At 38.6% G+C, this 20,013-nt stretch overlaps 1 protein-coding gene across 8 annotated transcripts in view; it reads right to left on the bottom strand.

Moving 5' to 3' along the window:
- The window catches only part of LOC143296137 (serine/threonine-protein kinase MRCK alpha-like), a 70,436-nt gene that overhangs the window by 10,790 nt on the left and 39,633 nt on the right, over positions 1–20,013 (bottom strand). The window contains exons 39-43 of one of the 8 annotated variants that reach the window (XM_076607928.1): positions 15,555–15,656; positions 8,610–8,712; positions 8,116–8,236; positions 6,470–6,630; positions 2,472–2,548 (exon numbers count right to left, since the gene is read on the bottom strand). In XM_076607928.1, the coding sequence (XP_076464043.1) occupies positions 2,477–2,548; positions 6,470–6,630; positions 8,116–8,236; positions 8,610–8,712; positions 15,555–15,656 (559 nt within the window). In that variant the 3' untranslated portion in view covers positions 2,472–2,476. Of the gene's footprint in view, positions 1–2,471; positions 2,549–6,469; positions 6,631–8,115; positions 8,237–8,609; positions 8,713–11,269; positions 11,351–15,554; positions 15,657–20,013 lie in introns of those variants that run through there. The other 7 variants (XM_076607930.1, XM_076607924.1, XM_076607926.1 and 4 more) reach the window with 7 other exon arrangements.

Raw genomic sequence — 20,013 nt, 5'->3', positions numbered from 1 at the left:
TTTCATTCTCCCTTGAATTCCGCACATTTTAAACGGCTGAACTGACATTATATAAAACGTTCCCTGAATCTCAACCTGAAATAAAACCTCCACCCTTTTCACTGAGCACAGAGATGCTTTCAGTTCTACAGAAACACTAAAGGAAGGAACAATAAAATGATGTCATGGAAAATAAAAACTGACCCCCATCAACAGACAACATTCAATGACACAACAATGCTGCTGTTATTACTAAATTAACCAAAAGTGCTTGAAACCAGGGCTTATTAAGCGGAGTGCTGAGCAAGTGAACTAAATCAAATAAATACAAACCACTTAATTCAAAGGAATGCTTAAATAAATAAAAAAAGAGATACTGAACAGGTAAAAGAAAAATCACAATAATGTTAAACAAATACAAAAACTGACACAAACGTATACATTGCTTTTTCTTTTCTTTTTTTTATAATTTTTTTCATCTTACCAGTCTCTTTATCAATGAACAAGTTTCTCAACAGACACACTACCAACACTCTATGCATACAAACATCAACATCCAAATAAAGCACTATCAAGACCATGCAGCCTTACTTGCATCACTGCATTGTTCAATATAGTTTTTAATGTGCTATCTGGTACAGAGTCGGTACAACATACACATAAAAAGTAAATTCAGTATGCTGTGCTGACATCCGTGTTTATATTCATATGTATACACGAGTTGGCGTGTGTGTGCATGTGTGTGTGTGTGTGTGTGTGTGCTCGCGCACATGCTTGTGACACCAGGATACACGATATCTGAACATATGTGATTTGTCTAAACTTATGTTCTCTTTCCAGGGGTATGAGGCAAAATTTTTAATACAAAAAAATTATACCTATACTGACACTTCTTTTTTTTTTTCTTTTTTTTTTTTTTTTTGAAGCATTCTTGTGGTATTCTGTTCTGCACTGTAAAATATGGAATTAAAGTAAGTCTGAATAATAATGAGATACATGAATAGTACAAATACACTGCAATATATCCAGATTTTGTCAATTGTTTTGGGAAAAACAACAAAAACTGTCTTCTGAATAACCACAGTAAGTGGCAGAAATATCACTTACTGACCATAACAAAATCACGACCATACACTCATGCAGAACAACCCTGTTTAATCACATGCGTTTAAGACATGCAAGATTTTCAATCCAACTTTTAACTGTACGTTAGTCTTTTCTCTATTATTGTTAGGAAACCATCAGGTTTCAAGTCAAATGTCAACAATGAAACAGTAAAGTTAAGCATTTTGGCAAGCATCACCCATATTTTTTCAAGTCAAGTTTTTGGCAAGCATCTCCCATATTTTTTCATCGAAACTGAAATTAAACTTCTGAGTGACCACAATTAACAAGCCATGATATGTTAAGTTAATCTAGACATCACTCTGCTATCTTTGTTTCCATGACAGTAACAACCCTCACGCAGAAAGAGGAATTGTTGCCCCCCCTCCCCCCTCCCACCCCCCTTCCCCAAACCCTCCCAGGCCCCCCAGGCCAATATCAAACCTCATCTCTCAGTAATAAATGGCCCAATCCTAATAAATCTACAATTCTGGTGGTGTCTTTGAAGCAATGTTCCTTGTGTCTTCCATCATAGTGAAAGTTATTTGATACCTGATTAAGTCATCCTGCAGCAATCAAGATCTCATCAGATTTAAACTTCCATTTAAAAATCTAAGTAAAAGACTTCTTCTCTCTCTTACATTGTTCTTTTAAAAAAAACTACACTAAATTTAACATAAAACTTATTCCAAGCCTAACTTTAGTCTGATTTTTACAATTTGAAAATAATCTTATTCTGAACTGAAACATTTTGTTATATGGAATACAGAAATGAAGAGAACAATGTGCCTAACTTTCAATAAGACATTCCTGAACATTAGTCACTGTTTGTGAGGCATTCCATAAAATGAAAAAATGAATCAACCATACTCACTACAAGTCAGCATAATTGACACTACAGTTTAAAACAACATGCACTTGTCAGTGCAATTCTTTTTTGTCTTCAATTTTCAAGCAGCACATTCAAAAACAAATACAACAAACTTTTGTTGTTTTTTTAAAGCAACAAAATCAAAACAAACAAAAAAGAAACCACAATCACATTCATTATGAAGTGAAGCAATGAATACAATATGGATCATTCACGGTGTTAAGTGCAGTATCAAACACAGATAATTCCTGTGTTAATGTGAAACGGAACAAAACTACGCAATCAATCATTCTTCAAAACACTGATCATACTGACCCATTTTACAGGGTAGAGGCGCCATGCTTGGGGAGAAAAAAAACACAAAATAACAGAAGCAATGGGAAGCCAAACAAAAAATGGGTAATGTCAGAACAACAAGAGGGCATCAACAAGGCTGGACGGGAGGTGAAAAACGGCACACATGCAAGCCACAATCCAAACAAAGAAGAGCGGCAGAATGAAAGACGTCTACCAGTACCCTAGCTATCTCTTAGTGTCGTCAAAAGTGGGTAAGGACCAAGAGCTCCCGCTAGTACTGTGCGAAGAGTTAATCATCTGGAACACGCACCCAGCAGCACACACAGAAAAAGAACACATCACTTTCAGTTGTTTCAGTTCAGAGCACAGACGCAACAAAATTAAAATTAAAAAAATAAAAAATAAAAAAAAAGCAGCGCAAGTTAATACTGCAGAAAAATCAAAGGAAGAGCTCTTGAGGGAGAGAGAGGAGAGGAGGGAGGAAGGTAGGGATGGAGAACAGAAGAGAGAGGCAGAGAGAGAGAGAGACAGAGACAGAGTGAGTGTGCATGTGTGTGTGTGTGTTCAAATGCGTGTCTATGTAATGCAATCATGTGTGCACATGTGCAAGTGAATATCTACATATATACAGGAAAACAATAGGTGCACAAACTCATAACTTTCTGAACTGTTCAAGTGGCTACAGGTGGCTCTTTTCACATTTGGATAATTAGTTTGAAAAACACAGTGAAATAAGTATTACTGTGTCAATGAGGAATGTTTTGTGCTCGATCTCTCTCAAATATATCCTTCCCTGCGAAACAAATAGGCCCAAAACAGTCAGCAGGTAATTTTTATCTATGGCATGTTTGAGTGTAACTGTAAGCTATGAAGAACAGCTGCAGACATGCTGAACTGCACTTTTAAAAAGTCATCTCTGATATGCAATTCACCTTGACACCTATCAAAAATATGCAGAAATTCATTTACATATATACTCTAACAATGGGCAATGTAAATCTACATACTGTACATGACAATAAATGAACACAACAGCTGTGGTATCATTTTGTTTCACTGTACATTAACGTTTATTGTGAAGTACTGATTTCTCTTCTCCTCTTCCCATTTTGCAAGGCTATGTCACATGCTGCCCTGTGTTTCCTCATAAGAATGTTTACTGCCCCATTTTGGGGACTTCCAATCTAAGCAACAACAACAACAAAAAAAGAAAAAAAAAAAAAAAAAAAAAAAACGCGCACGAAAGGGTGCAGAAGAGAAACACAGAAAGGAAAGATAAATAATTCCTGAAAAAGGGGACTGGGAAATAAGAGCTATGCAAAATAGCAATGTTAATGAAATAGAATGCCCTTTCTCTTTTATTCCCCCATCATACAAAGGGTGCAGGTTTTTTCTGATCTCCCAGGTCAGCTTATATTATGCAGACCTGTTCTTTCCTGAACCCCTTCACGTGTATATGCATGTAAAACATCAAATACGCATGTTAAAGATCCTGTAATCCATTTCAGCGTTCAGTGGGTTATGGAAACAAGAACATACCCAACATGGACACCCCTGAAAACAGAGTATGGCTGCCTACATGGTGGGGTAAATGAACAAAACGGTCATGCACATAAAATGTTACATGTCTGTATGAGTGTGTATGTGTGCGTGACTGAAACCCAACTGAATGACACAGGAAACGAATGATGAACATTCAAATGGCAGCTGTCAGTTGGCTCTACCCAGGTAGGCAGCCTGTTGTGCAAATTACTCCATGTTTGTAAAGCGCTAAGAACTTGGTCTCTGACCAAGAATAGGCACTGTATAAGTATTCACATCATCATCATCATCTTTTACCACCGCCCCTCTCCCAAATTTGATAAGTGGTAATGTCCCTCATCCGTTTTCCCCCAATCTACCGAAGTGGAAATGCCACTTTCCATTTTGTTCCCCATCTAAAAACGCAGAAATACCCCTTTACCTCTCTATCTCCCAATCTATAATGAAGCAGAAATGCCTCTTTCTTTTTCAATTCCTTAATCTAATAAAGTAGAAATTCCCCTTTAACTTTCATCCCCCTATCTAAAATTAAGTGGAAATGCCCCTTTACCTTCCATCCCCCTATCTAAAAAAGTAGAAACACTCCTTTACTTTTCACCCCCATCTAATAAAGTAAAAGCGACCCTTTACCTTTCATCCCCCTATCTATTATGAAGCAAAACGCCCCTTTACCTTTCATCTCCCTTCTAATAAAGTAGAAACACTCTTTTACCTTTCATCTCCCTGTCTAATAAAGTAGAAACGCCCCTTTACCTTTTATCTCCCTATCTAATAAAGTAGAAACGCCCCTATACCTTTCATCTCCCTATCTAATAAAGTAGAAATGCCCCTATACCTTTCATCTCCCTATCTAATAAAGTAGAAACGCTCTTTTACCTTTCATCTCCCTGTCTAATAAAGTAGAAACGCCCCTTTACCTTTCATCTCCCTATCTAATAAAGTAGAAACGCCACTTTACCTTTCATCTCCCTATCTAATAAAGTAGAAACGCCCCTATACCTTTCATCCCCCTATCTATTATGAAGTAAAAACGCCCCTTTACCTTTCATTCCCCTATCTAATAAAGTAGAAACGCTCTTTTACCTTTGATCTCCCTATCTAATAAAGTAGAAATGTCCCTATATCTTTCATCTCCCTATCTAATAAAGTAGAAACGCTCTTTTACCTTTCATCTCCCTATCTAATAAAGTAGAAACGCTCTTTTACCTTTCATCTCCCTATCTAATAAAGTAGAAATGCCCCTATACCTTTCATCTCCCTATCTAATAAAGTAGAAACGTCCCTATACCTTTCATCCCCCTATCTTTTATGAGTAAATATGCCCCTCTACCTTTCAACCCCCTATCTATAATGAAGTAAAAACACCCCGTTACCTTTCATCCCCCTATCTAATGAAGTAAAAACGCCCGTTTACTTTTCATCACCTTATCTAATAAAGTAGAAATGCTTCTCCACTCCACCCTACACCCCCAGCCTCCCACCCCCTCCACTGCCTCCCAAGCACTGGCACATGTTTGCATTTATGATAGTCACCATCCACCCACCACCACCATCCATCCACCCCTTCCCCTTCTTTGACATCCCCTTCACCCATCTTCTGCGGTGTCTAAAGACTAACTGAAGAGAAGACAAGACAAGTATAACAGACACGTTTTACCTTGTGCCTGCAAATCCACAGAAACAAAAAGGGATGGGGAAGAGATGCATCATTTTAGTTCAGAAAAGCTAAGAAGCATTAAGAAGCCAAAATGGTTCATTTTCGAACAGAGCTCTCCCAAACAAGGCAAAATTCTCAAGTGCTGTTCCAAGTATGCCAATCCAAGTTCACTTTGTACCAACATTATATCATTACATACTTGTGTCAAAATGAAAGCCTTTAAAAGTCACAGAATTATTTGCCATCTGAACATTATTTGCCTTGCTGGAAGAGTCTTAAAAAATACATGCACAGCTGCTGCTGCTGCTCAAAATGACAGTGCAAAATTCATAACACATCATATTCATATACATCTGTGAGTCTTCCACAACATCAACGGCACAACTTCATCTTATCAAAGAATGGAAAAATCATATCAGTAGATCATGATGATTAATAAAGATCTTTTCATTAAACTGACATAAATTTTCAAAGACATATAAGCAGCAATTCAACCAATGTCAAATAAATAAGTAGCAATCAAGATTATATTTTACTTAAAGTTAGTATCAATCACAAATGTTATTACCTTCTGTACTGTTTCAATGATGTTTCCCTTTAAACTACTTTCTGCTCTCTATGCTCACCCCAAAGAGATCACAATCACCCCTCAGAACTACTACTGTGCAGTTTTTGAAAAGAAATAAACTATCCACTTTCTTCCACTCAGATGGGGAAAACAAAACATTACCAAGACTACTGTAGGCAATGTGAATTTCAGTAAGTCTATACCAGCTAAAGGCCCTACTTTATAGACAATCAAAAGACTTTATCATTCCAGTTTCAATTTGATATGAAAGAGAAGTTCAACACATCAGGAAACAGGCTATGGCACAGGTTCTACACCGATTAAAAAAAAAAAAAAAAAAAAAAAGAGGAAGGAAAGAAAGCAGTTTCTCTACCAGGTTAAATGTTTCCCTTGAAGCACAGAGAAAATAGTACACGCATCCCCCAAACCAAATGCCCTTTAAAATACACACCTCAAAGATCTGGGCAGTCATGTCCTTCTCAAAAGTGGGCTCCTCAGGGCTCTCCAGGCCGATCCCTTCCCCAGGTGGGGATGGCCCTGGGGGCAAGGACCGCACCATGCTCTGACTCATGCCTGGCCGCCCACTCCCCTCCCCACACCCTCCGGCACTGCCTACCAACAACATCACCCGCTCAGCTCAAACCTTGCCACCGTACTGGCCAGCTGATATGACCAGTCTGTCTTATACGTGTGCGTGCGTGCGTGCGTTGTTGCGTGCGTGCGTGTGTGTGTGTGTGTGAGTGCTTTTTAAGCCAGACTTTGCGTGTACAGTTCTTGTGAAGTGCTTCTTATCTTTCTTTTCGCTGCAAAATATCACCATAGAGTCGAGTTTACATCCAAAGATTCGTACATTCATAATGTTTTAGATTCCTTTACAAAAAGCAAGGCAGTAGCCTTCAGAAATTCATGCAAAGATGGTGAACAAATATTGCTGTGTGTACTTCAATGGCTGAAGGACTCAACCGTTTGTCAGTGTTTAGTAAACTAATCTACAAAAACAGTATGGTAGTAGTGTTTTCATTCACTTCAACCCTACAAGCAAAACATTCTTGAAAGGTATCTCTGCCCAGTTCCCTAAATGCACTTACAGAATTAACAGCAAAGAAGGAAAGAAAAACCTTTCATGCTCTCAACATTTACCCAAGACTTTAAAAGTATCAGCCTGCAGGGATGCATACACCACACATTTCATCAAAGACATATTTCATCGGCTGAAAGAAGCTGAAGCATTGCATTTCAATGTGAGTACAGTGTTCATCCTCAAAACAACAATTAGCTGAAAAGTTCAAATGTATTCATCAAAGAAACAAAGAAAGAAACACACATTAACTGAAACAATAAAGTCAGCAATAATATGTTCATTAATAGCCAACGGTAAACCAAAAATAAGAAGCCAACAAAGCTTTTGCCAATCTAACCACATATATACTCAATTACGAACGAGTTCCAAGAGTTTTTATTGCTTATAAAAGATTTAAGTGAACAAGCAGCATTTTTTTTCTTTAATCATAATTATTTCAAACAATCTGTGTCACTGCCAGATCAATTGGAAAATGCCAAGGTGAAAGTGAAAACAATCTGGAGAGGGGAGATACAGAAAACTAAATCATTCATTATTATTTTTATATAAGTAAATAATCAAGCTATATTTTTGAGGGGGTGAGGGGGAGTTGGAAAGGTGGACCAGGATAACCATACATGAGGACACAGACAAATGAACTTTCCAGGATGAGTTTTTACTTCGTCTTTCTGGACTACTGGGGCGAGGGGCTACAAGTATAAAAAATGGGGAAAGAGAGAAGGGACAGGTTACACCATAACGTCTCTCTCTTTCTCACAAGCAGCTGAGGTGGGCGAATCCAGATCAGCAAAAGCTGTGCATAGAACCAAACAGCTACCAACTGGCGCAAAAGGCTGGAAACAACAGCCAGAAAAAGACAAAAACAAAAAAAAAACAAAAAAAAGAAACAAAAAACAACCTGAAGCGTTATTTCAAAGAGGTGTGTTGAGCTGGACACCCCCTGCCCCATTCCCCAACAAGTGCCTGCAGGCCATTCCCCATACAGAGGTGTGTCACACATCTTCACAGCAACTCACCATTGAAATGAGAGCTGCTAGGCCGCGCCCCTCTCATCTGCTGCTCATGGATGGACCTCAGCTGAGGCTGGAACATGCTCTTCACTTTCTGCATCTGATCCACATCCGTCTTTTGTTGTTGCTGATGCAAAGAACACACATAACCCACTTCACAACGGCAACCTATTTCTCTTCATGTGAACTTCACCCCTAATGATCTGTTTTTTTAAACCCTTTTTTTTTTCATTACTCTAACTATATCCTAGTACAAAAGCACTTCTCTTGTAACAACAACAACAACAACAACAACAACAGAATAAAAAGAGAAAAGCACTTCTCCCACACTAAACCTTACAACACAGAATTTCACAAAACAAAACATTTTCTCCCACAAAAATTGCATCATAATTTTTTGTTTTCCTTTCTACCACTGATAAGACAAAACAGTTGTAGTGATGTAATTCTGAACAGAACCTGATAGCTGACAATGGACAGACAGAAGCATTGCTGCTTACCTTGGGCAGGTCAATGAGCACCTGCATGCCCTGGTCTGGCCCCATGTGAGCAATGTGGCTGAAGTTGGATGGGGGAGAGATGATCCGTGATCTCCTGTCACCTCTGTACACAGACACAACAAACATGAGCACATGCACATCAGGAAACACGGTATCTTCCCCAATCACTCACTTTAAAAAAATTCAGGAACTTTTGTCTAACATTTTTTCCTTGGGCTAATTTCAAATAAAGAGACATCCACTGATATTCTAAAATTAAACTGGTAAGTGCTGTACAGAAGCGAGGTGTACTTTGAAACTGTTGTTACTTTTATGTTTTCCATCATAAAAATTAAACCAATGCATAAGTTTGGATCAACATAGCATTTGATCCATGTGTAAATGAGTGAGTGAATCTTTAATCTAAATTATATGGCAATGTTACATGATTATGTGCATGAGATGGACAACAGGGAGGGAGGTAGTGAGAGAGAGAGAGAGGGGGGGGGGAATGTATGCAAGTGTATGCATGTGTGTATAATGTGTGATGCACACATGTGCATGAGATGAGGGAAGGGTGGATGAGGGGAGGGGAAAGAAGAGCGAAAAACTGAGTAAATGTGTGTGAGAGAGAACCAAAATTTATTAGCATATCTGATAATGATAAAACAAGCAGCATGCCACATACACCTAGTTATAAAATCAATTTTCGCTGAAAGACAAATAACCTTATCTGCACTGTACAATAGTCTGGTTCTCAAAATACACAATATATACTAACAACAGCACACATTTGCATTTGTACATACATAATCACCATCTCAGTTCAGTTTTTATTTGTTATAGCAGACGAAAATAGCTGAAAAATGTATGTGCGCGTGCAAACGTCTGTTGTGTGCTTGAGTAATATTTTACATTGAACACTTGAAGCAGATATCATGACACAAGAAGCCCTCAAATCCTAAACAAAGCTAGAAATAATAAAATCATGCAATACTCACTCTACACAAAGAAACATTTGTACAAAATGGATGGCTATGCAAAGCAAAGTTAACAGACATTTAAACTACTGATTTTCATATATTTAAATTTTCATATTAACTGGTTTTCAAACAAAACATGCTCTTTACCAAATGCATCTAATTAAAATGTCTGCCTTGCAAATTTCTGTGTGAAGTTCTGGACTCTTCCCGTCTTCCTATCTTAAACCAAATTTTCCTTGAAATGAATCAAAACTGAAATCATATTTAACTCATACATATTTAACTCATAATATCAAGAACAATGAATGTGATTACTTATATAATATGTAACCCAGTGTAAATAATTTATAGGGAAAAAAAATTAAAACATGTTACCATTAATTTGATTTTCACTTGTCTTGAAACAAGGCAAAAACCAGTAAATAGAATTAAGTCTCACTAACCCTTACAATTTAACATGCTATGGTGCATCTTTTTTTGTTGTTGTTGTTGTTTTTGTTGTTACTGGGGTTTTTTGTTTGTTTTTTGTTTTTTTGTTGTTGTTTTTTTTCCTTGTTACATTCTGCAATGGCTGAAAATCTGCAGCCATCAATGCCAGGTTATATATCATTCAATTTTGTTGTTTCTGACACAATACTGTAAAAAAACCAAAAAAACCCAACCCTTTTTCTTTAGTACTATCACTTGCCTGTACCTGCTACAAAATATTTAAGACTATTTATGTAACCCTCCCCCCACCCCCTTTCTTTTCTTTTTTTTTCTTTTTTTTTTTTCTTTTTTCTTTGTTTCATGCTTCTCTTATGTTCCTTTAGGTGTTGTTTTATGCATAATATAAGTAAACTGCTTATTTCACAAACTCTAAATCCACTACATGTTTACTATCAACAAATATTGTACACTTTACATGGCATCTAAACTGTATGCTATTAAACTGAGAAATCAAGAAAACAGAGTATGGCAAAAGTCTGAAAGACAGCACATTACTTTGTCAAAGTGTGGGCAAGTACATGCCTCAAGTCCCATGCAATGCCATGCCCCCTTCATCCCACTAGGGGAACCATCAAAAAAACATCCCTGCCACGCATGCAAGTGAAATGTTTTTTGAAAAAATGCAGATACCCAAGATACGATACTTTCTTGAACAAATTTTCTTTGATACAGCAATGAGAAATCATGCAAGCCATTTAACACAACTTCTCCTCCCAATATGTACTGAAATGTTTCATCACAATGAAATCAACATTTTACATTTAAAAAATAAAATAAACAAGCCGACTAAACATATATGAAGAACAACAACACTGAAAAATAAATGACAAGTTAGTGCAAGTGCTGAAAGGAACAAGGAAAATAGGATGACAACTGTAAACCATCAGGGATAACATCATCACACCAACCACAGTTCTGAGATAGGGGTGGAGGGTGGCGGGAATAAGGCATAGAATCAACCAGAAAAGGAAACACCCTCTTTGGGAAGGGTACAGAAAGGAGCTGGAAGTAACAAATACTTCCTCACTAATCCAGCTATCTTTATCTTCTTCCAGAAATTGAGGATGAGAACAGAGAACAAGTCATCTGGCTTAGCCGTGCAATAAGCAGAGATGGAACTGCCAGCTGCAGAATATATCACTGCCAGATTGACTGACAAACAGCTGGTGCCCTCTGAAGTCAGAAGACATGAGTAGACCAATACGACACCTCGCCAATGGCGTTCTGTCCTCACTGCTATGAGCCAGATGGTGAAAACCCAGGCCACATCCCAGAAGAAGACTTTTACCACTGTTTCAGAAGTCAACAACAGTCCATTTGACAATAGCTACTTCACGCATACATAGACACCACCGCAACACTGTTCTTATGTCATTTTGCCAATTAATACCAGTTACAAATTAACAAAAATTAAATTGCAAAGTGCATAAACAAATATTCTGTAACAAAACGGTACAATGAAATTTTAAAAAGAAATTGAACTTCATAAAGATGACAACAAACCAACTCTATAAATGGTGCATGAACCTTAAAAAAAAACCCACAAATTATACTTCATTTTTTAAGTGTAAAAACTCACAGCAACAAGGAAATTATAAAATAAGCAATGTAGTATTAAAAAAATAAATAAATAAACATCCAACTACAACAATACTTTTCAACAAACAAAAACACACAAAAAACCCAATCTGAGTGTAACAATTACAAAATATTAGAAAATAAATGAACAAAAAGATACTTTAAAAAGAGGTAAATCCCAGTATCAGCAACAAGCTGTCTGTTGGCAAACCATGTCCCTGTTCAAGCATATGACTTCCAGCTGACACTGGTTATAGATGGATCATGCATGATTTTACCAAAATCATCACAGTACTGTCATCATCACAAAATAATGTATAAAAAAATAAAAAAATAAAATGATTAAAAAGGTCTGCACACCAGCAGCAGTTGCTCAAACCGGGATCAACCTGAACTACATATTCCTAGACAGCTCTTACACAGATCCTTTCTCCTTTAAGGATTTGTCTCCTCTCCTTGCAGTGATGAAAGAACAGATGAAAGAACATGTCATGAATGGGTACAGCATTGAAACCAGCAATGATATTGTTATCAATGACTAAGGACAATTTAGTCTAATTTTAGAGGAACAGAACATTTTTCTTTAGAATGGAATATGCGTAAATACACGAGAGAAAGGGTTTGCAGCATACAAGAGAGAGAGAGAAAGAATGAGAAAAAAAAGAGAGTGAGTGAGTGAGTATGTATATGTGTGTGTGTGAATGCATGTGTGTCACGCATGTGTGTGCATGTACACTCACATGTATGTGTGTACAAACACATGCACATGTTACTGCTTAAATACACAGACCATGTGTGATGGTCCTTTGGCTTTAATAAAATACTAAAGCAATTCTGAGCAGTATCAGCGCTTCAAACATAAAGTCAAACAAATCCATTTTTTACACAACACAGAACACACAAAACACTCAATGCTGCACAACTGCATCTACATTGAAGCAAAAGCAAAAATCTTCAAAGTACCTATCTGATAATGCAATAAGTGAATAACACATCTACAATCACAGTACATATCATGATATACTATTGCAATCACAGGAACAAACACTGAAACTAGAACATGTTTTTCTTTTTTTTTCTTTTTTAAAGGCGCTATCACAATCACCTGAAGAAAGAAAGAAATTTCACTATTTGAAAACATAAATAAACTGGATACAAGATTAACCAATGAAACAATCTACTTCCTATAAATAAACTGGTTGTAACTAATAAAACAGTCTACTTCCTACCCAACAAATAAATTGGTTAAGTCATAAAACTGAAAGATGCAAATAACTGAAGAAAAAAAAAGAGGTCAAAAACTTTAGCTGGCATTCACAAGCTTCTCACTCTATTCCTTTATTCAAGTGTTGAATGCTGAACATTTCACACACCTGAGAAAGGATTCTGCCCTGTGTCACTTGATGCAAAAAGTGAACACTACAACTGGCAGATTGAGAGCAATCATGACTGACATTTAGTGACAAACAATTGGGCCCTATTTCATGATTCTGATCTCATCTCTGAAATGCATCAATCTGACATAGAAAGAACAGTTGAGATGGAGGGAAAGGGTAAACCAGTTGTCTTTTTCTGACACAAAAAGAACAGATAAGATGGATGGAAAGGCAAAACCAGTTGTCTTTAGACAAATGAACACTGATTCTAAACAGACATGTTCTCTTAAGAAATTTCTGGTAAGAAAATAGGCTGCATAGATAAGTACTTTTATTTTCTCACACTAACTGCAACCAAAAAGCCAGCAAGTCTCAAACACCTTTCAAGACCAAAGCTATCTTGAAACAACAAGAACAAGAAACACCAGTCTTCAATGAATGCTCAGATGAATGTCATTCCGGCCCCAGCAGTAGGATCAGAATCTGCCTGAGACTACAAGTATTCATACCACAGAGACGGACGATCACCCTTCAGAAGGCAGGACTGGGTGAAACATGTCATCCATACATTCTGGAAGTCACAATATCCCTCTGTCCCTGTCTAAATACCACTGAATGTGACAGTAATATCCAAACTTCTCTCTGCTTATTTCATCATTCTGGTTAACTGCTTATCATGGAGAGTGTGGTTGGATTTTTTGTTTCTGTTGCAAGTCAAAAAAGACAGTTTCTCAAGTTTTAGCTATTCAACACCATTCAAGGACTTTCTGGCTAATAGCTTTTCACTTCACATCCACACTGATTTTGATAATCAGTTAACAATCTTTCAGACCTAGAGCCTCAAGGTCAACAAAACAAAATGTTCATGATCCAAAAATCTTGCACCCCTATAATTAAAATGTGTGTAAAGTGCTTTTTTTGGGGGGGTTCTTTTTTTTAAGCATTTTTTTTCACTCACACACTCCAGAGAAAGTTTTAGACACATGCACGCACACACACGCATGCATGCACACATACATACACAGACAACCCAAACAGGGTTATGGCAAAGACTCACTTTGTTCACATATGTCAGCCACCAACAGACAAAAGAAAACCCAAAAAAATCCATGACTGAGCTGAAAGCTTTGGTGAACACCAGCAAAAACGGGAATTTCTACAGCAATCATTACACTGTCTACATTTCTCAGGATTTTTCTTTCACACATAAACAGAAAAGAAGAAATATTTTATCAATGTTGAACACATATCACTGCTTGTTATTCATTTGTGTAGCTTAGATTTTTGTACGCGTGTTGTGTTGTGGTGTGGTGCAGCATTTTACGCGAGTAAATACAAACATGTTATTTTCTTTTCGTTGTAAAAACATGGAATATGATAACGAAAAAGATGATAAAGAGTGTGAGCAAGACAGTAAGAAATCATAAATATCCGACCACAACAAGCCCCAAACTCATGAGTATATTTAATTTTAAGACATTGTAATGGTGTGTACACAGCAGGAGGCAGAACATGGAACAAGGAAACCGTGAGCAGGAACTAAGCCCTGACAGCACAGGGGACCAGGGAATAATAAGACTGACAGCTGTACTTTCTTTTTCCCTGTGACCAGTGACTTTCTCAGCTGTGTCACCAGTAAGATTTCCCTGACAACAGTTTCACCTCACCATCCCCAAATACCAGCCCCCTTTCCCGCCTCTAACCTGAGGCACTGTCAATATGTGGTACAGGCACGTAACTTCTAGTGCCCCACTTTTCGCCCACAGCTGATTTCAGTGTTGGCACAGCTGCTATGTTCCTCTGACATTTACGCAAATGCTCACACTGGGAAAGAGACCGGGAAAGTGGGTGTGCTTGTGTTAGGGAAGTGAGAGATAGAAGCTAATTTGCAGGTGTCAAATTTGTCACTTTACCAATGTTAATCTTCACTATAAAGTGTGTCAGTTTAATTCATTATTCTCTTTATGATTAATTTTTTGTCATGAATTAGGGTTCTAAAAGTTTATACTACAATTATTGTTACTATTATTATTATTATTATTAATATTAATATAAGCAACATCATTAGCATTAATAATAAAGATATTATCATCATCATAATTATATTATTATTATTATTACTATTACTATTTTTATGATTACTATATTACTGTCATCATTAAAAAGCGCATTCTATTTTTAAGAGCTGAAGTAACAATTATTTCACAGAAACAACAGGAGCATGACAGGAGGAGTACACCAGTACCCAAAGCCTACGTGATGTTCTTATGATGCGTCCCTGAACATCACTGCTCTCCCAAAACAAGAGAATACACACATCACATACACATGTACCAGCAAATATGCTATGTTTTGAATCCCAACAACAACAAACAGGATCACAAAAAAACAACAAAAAAAAACACAAGCTGAAACAGAACTACAAGGCAAAGCTTTGTATCCAAAATGGGTAGGGTAGTAAAGAAAAAAGGCGAAAGCGGGTACAACACTACAGGGTACATGTTTTGGTAAGGAGGCAGGAAAACTCAAAACAGGCTTACGGTCCACCGGCAGGCACAGTGGGCATAATTTGATCAGGTCCTACATGGGCTACATGGCTGAATGATAAGGGCCCCGAGATTTCTCGACTGCGTCTGTCAGGCCTGAGGTAGGTACGCAATGCATCATGTTGGATTACTTGGTTTCCACTGCTAGCATCTGTTCAGATCTCAACCTGGCACTTCTCACTCATCAGTCCAAACAGTTCTGATTTAAGCTTAACTATACCATACTGCACTGCAACATAATAAATTTCGCTTCCTTTCGTTTGCAGACTTTTCAAGAACTGGACCAGCTGTGATTTTCTCCGCTTTGTCAAAATGACACTTTTGATCATCAGAAAGGTAAACAATTCTGTTTCCTTTATATTCCAAGACAGATGAAATAATGAATAACAGTGTGGAAAATGGTGATTCTGTGACTTTTAATTCCTAGACTGATGACAGACACAGTTCCTGCAGCAAGTGGTTCCAGCATGGGCAGCATCATGTTGATTGTTGTAACACCACATTACAACATGTATCAGTAAAGGGTTAACACCATGACAGTATGAAAACCATGCTTCTGCTGGGCTTAACAGCACAACCAACCTAAAGAAATTGTCAGATGTTGGTGAAACACACACACACTCATACACATGACTGATGGAACTGGTAAAATATCTTTTTAACATGCACACACATTCAAACACACAAACTAAGTCATGTATACACATGCACATACATGCACACATGTGCACACATACTTACACATGCCTGCAAGTATGCACTCAACACACACATGCATTATGTGTGTACAAGCATACATACATACACACACACACACACACACACACACACACACCAGGCATGAGATTGGGAAATTGTGATTGAGTCTGGAAGGTGGGGGCCTGGGGGCCGCAGAAGGCCCCCAGTGGGGGTCCATGGGGCAACGCCCCTGAAGCTGAAGGTTTTTCTCAATTTCAAACCATAAAATCTGCACGTATGGGCCACCAATGCTGCTGAGGTATTCCAACCCACAGAAGACAAAAAATCAGTCCAATTCTTCCTAAACTGAAGTGTTTTTGCTTCCAAACCTGTAAAGTCAGCCTTGGGGGCATGATTTTCAAAATCGTGTCTCGTGTGAATGTGTATGTGTGTGTGTGTGTGTGGTTTCAATTAACTCTGTGTATGTGAGAAAGAGAGACAGACAGACAGACAAAGAGATTGAGAATAGGGGTCGGGCTGGACATGGGAGGAAAGAGTGAGTGTGTGTGTGTGTGTGTGTGTTTTCAAGGAAAATGTTCTTAGCACACAAGTTTGCACTGTACCAGTATAACTGACCATCTGGTCTCTTCAGCTGTCCTCTCTGTTCCACTTACACATGTGTGTTGGTTGAGGAAAGAATGGGGGAAGTGGAATGACTGGAGGGAGGAGGGGGTGGGTCTGTGACTGGTTATATCACTTTCAGCAGTCAAGGATTCTCAACTGGAGCTAGCCATCAGTGTCTTGGCTCAATGCCAAAATTGCCACAGTCATTGACAGTGGATTCATACCCCCCCCCCCCCCCCTTCCCTCAGCATTGGCAGGAGACTCAAGAGGGAGGGGAGGGGTACCTTAGCAAATCATGAAAGTGAAGTCTGCAGGAGGGGGTCAGGGGTTGGGGAGTGACTTTTTTTCCCTCTGAAATCAACTGCTCTTCTGCTGAAAATAGCGGATCCGGATCCGCTGAGAGTTCCCCAGCATGGACTCTGTGTGTGTGTGTGTGTGTGTGTTTGTGTGTGTGTGTGCGCGCGCATGTTCAGTGGAGAAAGAAAGAGAGAGAGACAGTGAGCAAGCATCAGTGTGCACACGTGTGTGTATGTGTGGTTTCAATTCAACTGTGTGTAAACAAGAGAGAGACAGAGAGGGAGGCAGACAGAAAAAGAGGGGAGATGGTAGGAGGAAAGAATGCAAGTTGTATTTGTGCATGTGTATGCACTGCTTTCAAATTCAATAGATCCCTCTGTGTGTGTGTGTGTGTGTGTGTGTGTGTGTGTGTGTGTGTGTGTGTGTGTGTGTTTTCAATACAACTGTATAAGCAAGAAAGAGAGAGAGAGAGAGACAAAGAGGGAGAGAGGGACAAAGAGACAGAAAGAGAGGGGGGAAGGTGGGAGGAAAAAGTGCAAGTTTGTATGTGTGCATATATGTGCATTGCTTTAAATACAATTCTGTGTGTGTGTGTGTGTGTGTGTGTGTGTGTGTGTGTGTGTGAGTGTGTGTGTGTGTGTGTGTGTGTGTGTGTGTGTGTGTGTTTTCAATCTCTGTGTGTGTGTGCTTGAAAGAGAGAGAGTGTGTGTGTGAGTGTGCACGCGCATGTGCATATTATTAAACTCTGTGTGATTGTGTGAGTGTTCATAATATTATGTGTGCACATGTGCAAGTGTGAAGGAGAGAGAGATAAAATAAGAAACAAAGTATGTGTATATGTGAATGCATTCATGTGCTTTTGTTTTTGTTTTCAAAGTGTGTGTGTGTGTGTGTGTGTGCACGCGCATTCAATTCAGCTCTGTGTCTGTGCATGCGTGTGTAACTTCGGTAATCTGGCCGGCTATAGGTCTCGAATATAAATACACGGACTCTTGCCATGAACTGTTTGTACTACAGAAGGTTGGCTGTGTCAGAAAAGGCACTGAAGTCAATAAGTTGCTACAAAGTTTCTGTTTCAATCGCAACACTGAATGTTACTTGTGCATACAGTGGCAAACGTTGGCAGCTTCTGCTGAATGAACAGAGGTCAAGCACATGTACCCACGGCCCTTGTGGCTTGACAGGGATGGAGATCGCCCGCACTGATGTATCTGTGCGTGCGCGCAAGTTTATGTGTGTGTGTGTGTGTGTGTGATCGAAGGCATGTGTGTGCATGTCCGCGCGTGCGTGCTTTTCACAGTGCGTTATGAAACTTTTGGACTTCGATTTTGGTGCTCTGACAAGTCACTGGATCACCTCTCAAGGGGTCAACAAACAACGCTTTGGAAAGAGCATTCCATTTTCATTTTTGGCAGATCATCGGTAAACGATATACAACAGCCCATCGGCTTTTTCTTTCTTTCTTTTTTCTTCTAGAAATCGGACGATCCGTTTTTAATGCAAATGTGAAAACAGATTTCCGTGCCTAGACTGAAGAGTTGCACCCATACAATCTGATTGGTAGATCTGACACCAATCGCACTTGGCCTTGCCCGCGGTGTCAATTTTCAGTTTGACATGGTACAGTATATGACACCAAATTTGCGAATAACGTCGCCTATCCGTGAAGTTATTTTTTTTTATTCTTCACTTCTGTTTTCACAATCTCATCTTGCCAGACCCAGTTCCACTTATTATTCACTTCTTTATTGATCTCTGCTGCAAAAATCCTCTAATCCTTAGTGAGTTTTCTCATTTTGTCAATAACTGAAGACGATCGACGAAATCATGCATCTTTGCAAGTCGAGAAGCCCGCGAGCGAGTTTTTAATTCCGACCGACTACAGATAAGCTGAATGATGACAGAGGAGCAACGGAACACTTATTCTCAATTGGTTTGCTTATCCAAACATGGGGTATTTTAGCAAACGCTGTGGGTCTGTTTTCTCGATCGGTCGGACAACGTTCGTGCAACCTTCGTGGGTCGGAAAAAACCTCACCCTCCCCTCCACCCCTCCGATTTTCTCAACAAATTTCGTGAATGTCAAAAATGGCCTCTGGAGCCAATTTTCGGTCGGAAATCCGACTATAGTCGGAAAAATCTCATGCCTTCACACACATACACAACCTCAAACACTTGCTCACACTCACCTATGCATACATACACATGCACAGGCGTGCGTGCACACCCACATGCACACACACACTTAATTAAAATCACCTTTCAATATCCAGTTTAAAAAGCAACGCACATGAGTTTCAAACAGAGCTGATGCAGCTCAAAGCTAAGCACCAAGTGACAAGGGGGATCTGTCTGTGAATGTGTTCATCACAAACACAGCAAGGCAGGTGGTGTATCATGCACACGCAGGGTGACAAAGGACAATTCAATCATTATCAATCTCTTTCTCATACACTTTCTCACAAGTTGAGTAAAGAACCAACCAAACACCAACCAAACAACCTATCAACCAGCCAAGTAAAAGAAAGCGGGAAAGACCAACACGACACAAAAATAAAAATTTCTTTTTGATAAGATTTAACCTGGTAACAATTTACATGATAATGACGCACATGAACACACATGACATTTGTGTGTTTTTTTGGGTTTTTTTTTTAATGTAAAGCAATGACAGATACTCTTCAGCAGTTTTCATACTGATCTGTGCATTCAGAATTTTGTTATCTTCTAACTAGGAGTGTCAAGACAGTATTTTCACAAGAAAAAACAAGATACTACATGCCAGCATGAAGACATTAGTTAACAATCCAAGCTGTTTCTCATACACAAATTAATTTCTGGATACAAATATATC

This window comes from Babylonia areolata, chromosome 21 (assembly GCF_041734735.1).
Source record: "Babylonia areolata isolate BAREFJ2019XMU chromosome 21, ASM4173473v1, whole genome shotgun sequence".
Lineage (NCBI taxonomy): Eukaryota > Metazoa > Mollusca > Gastropoda > Neogastropoda > Buccinidae > Babylonia > Babylonia areolata.
This window is presented reverse-complemented; position numbering and strand designations above follow the sequence as displayed.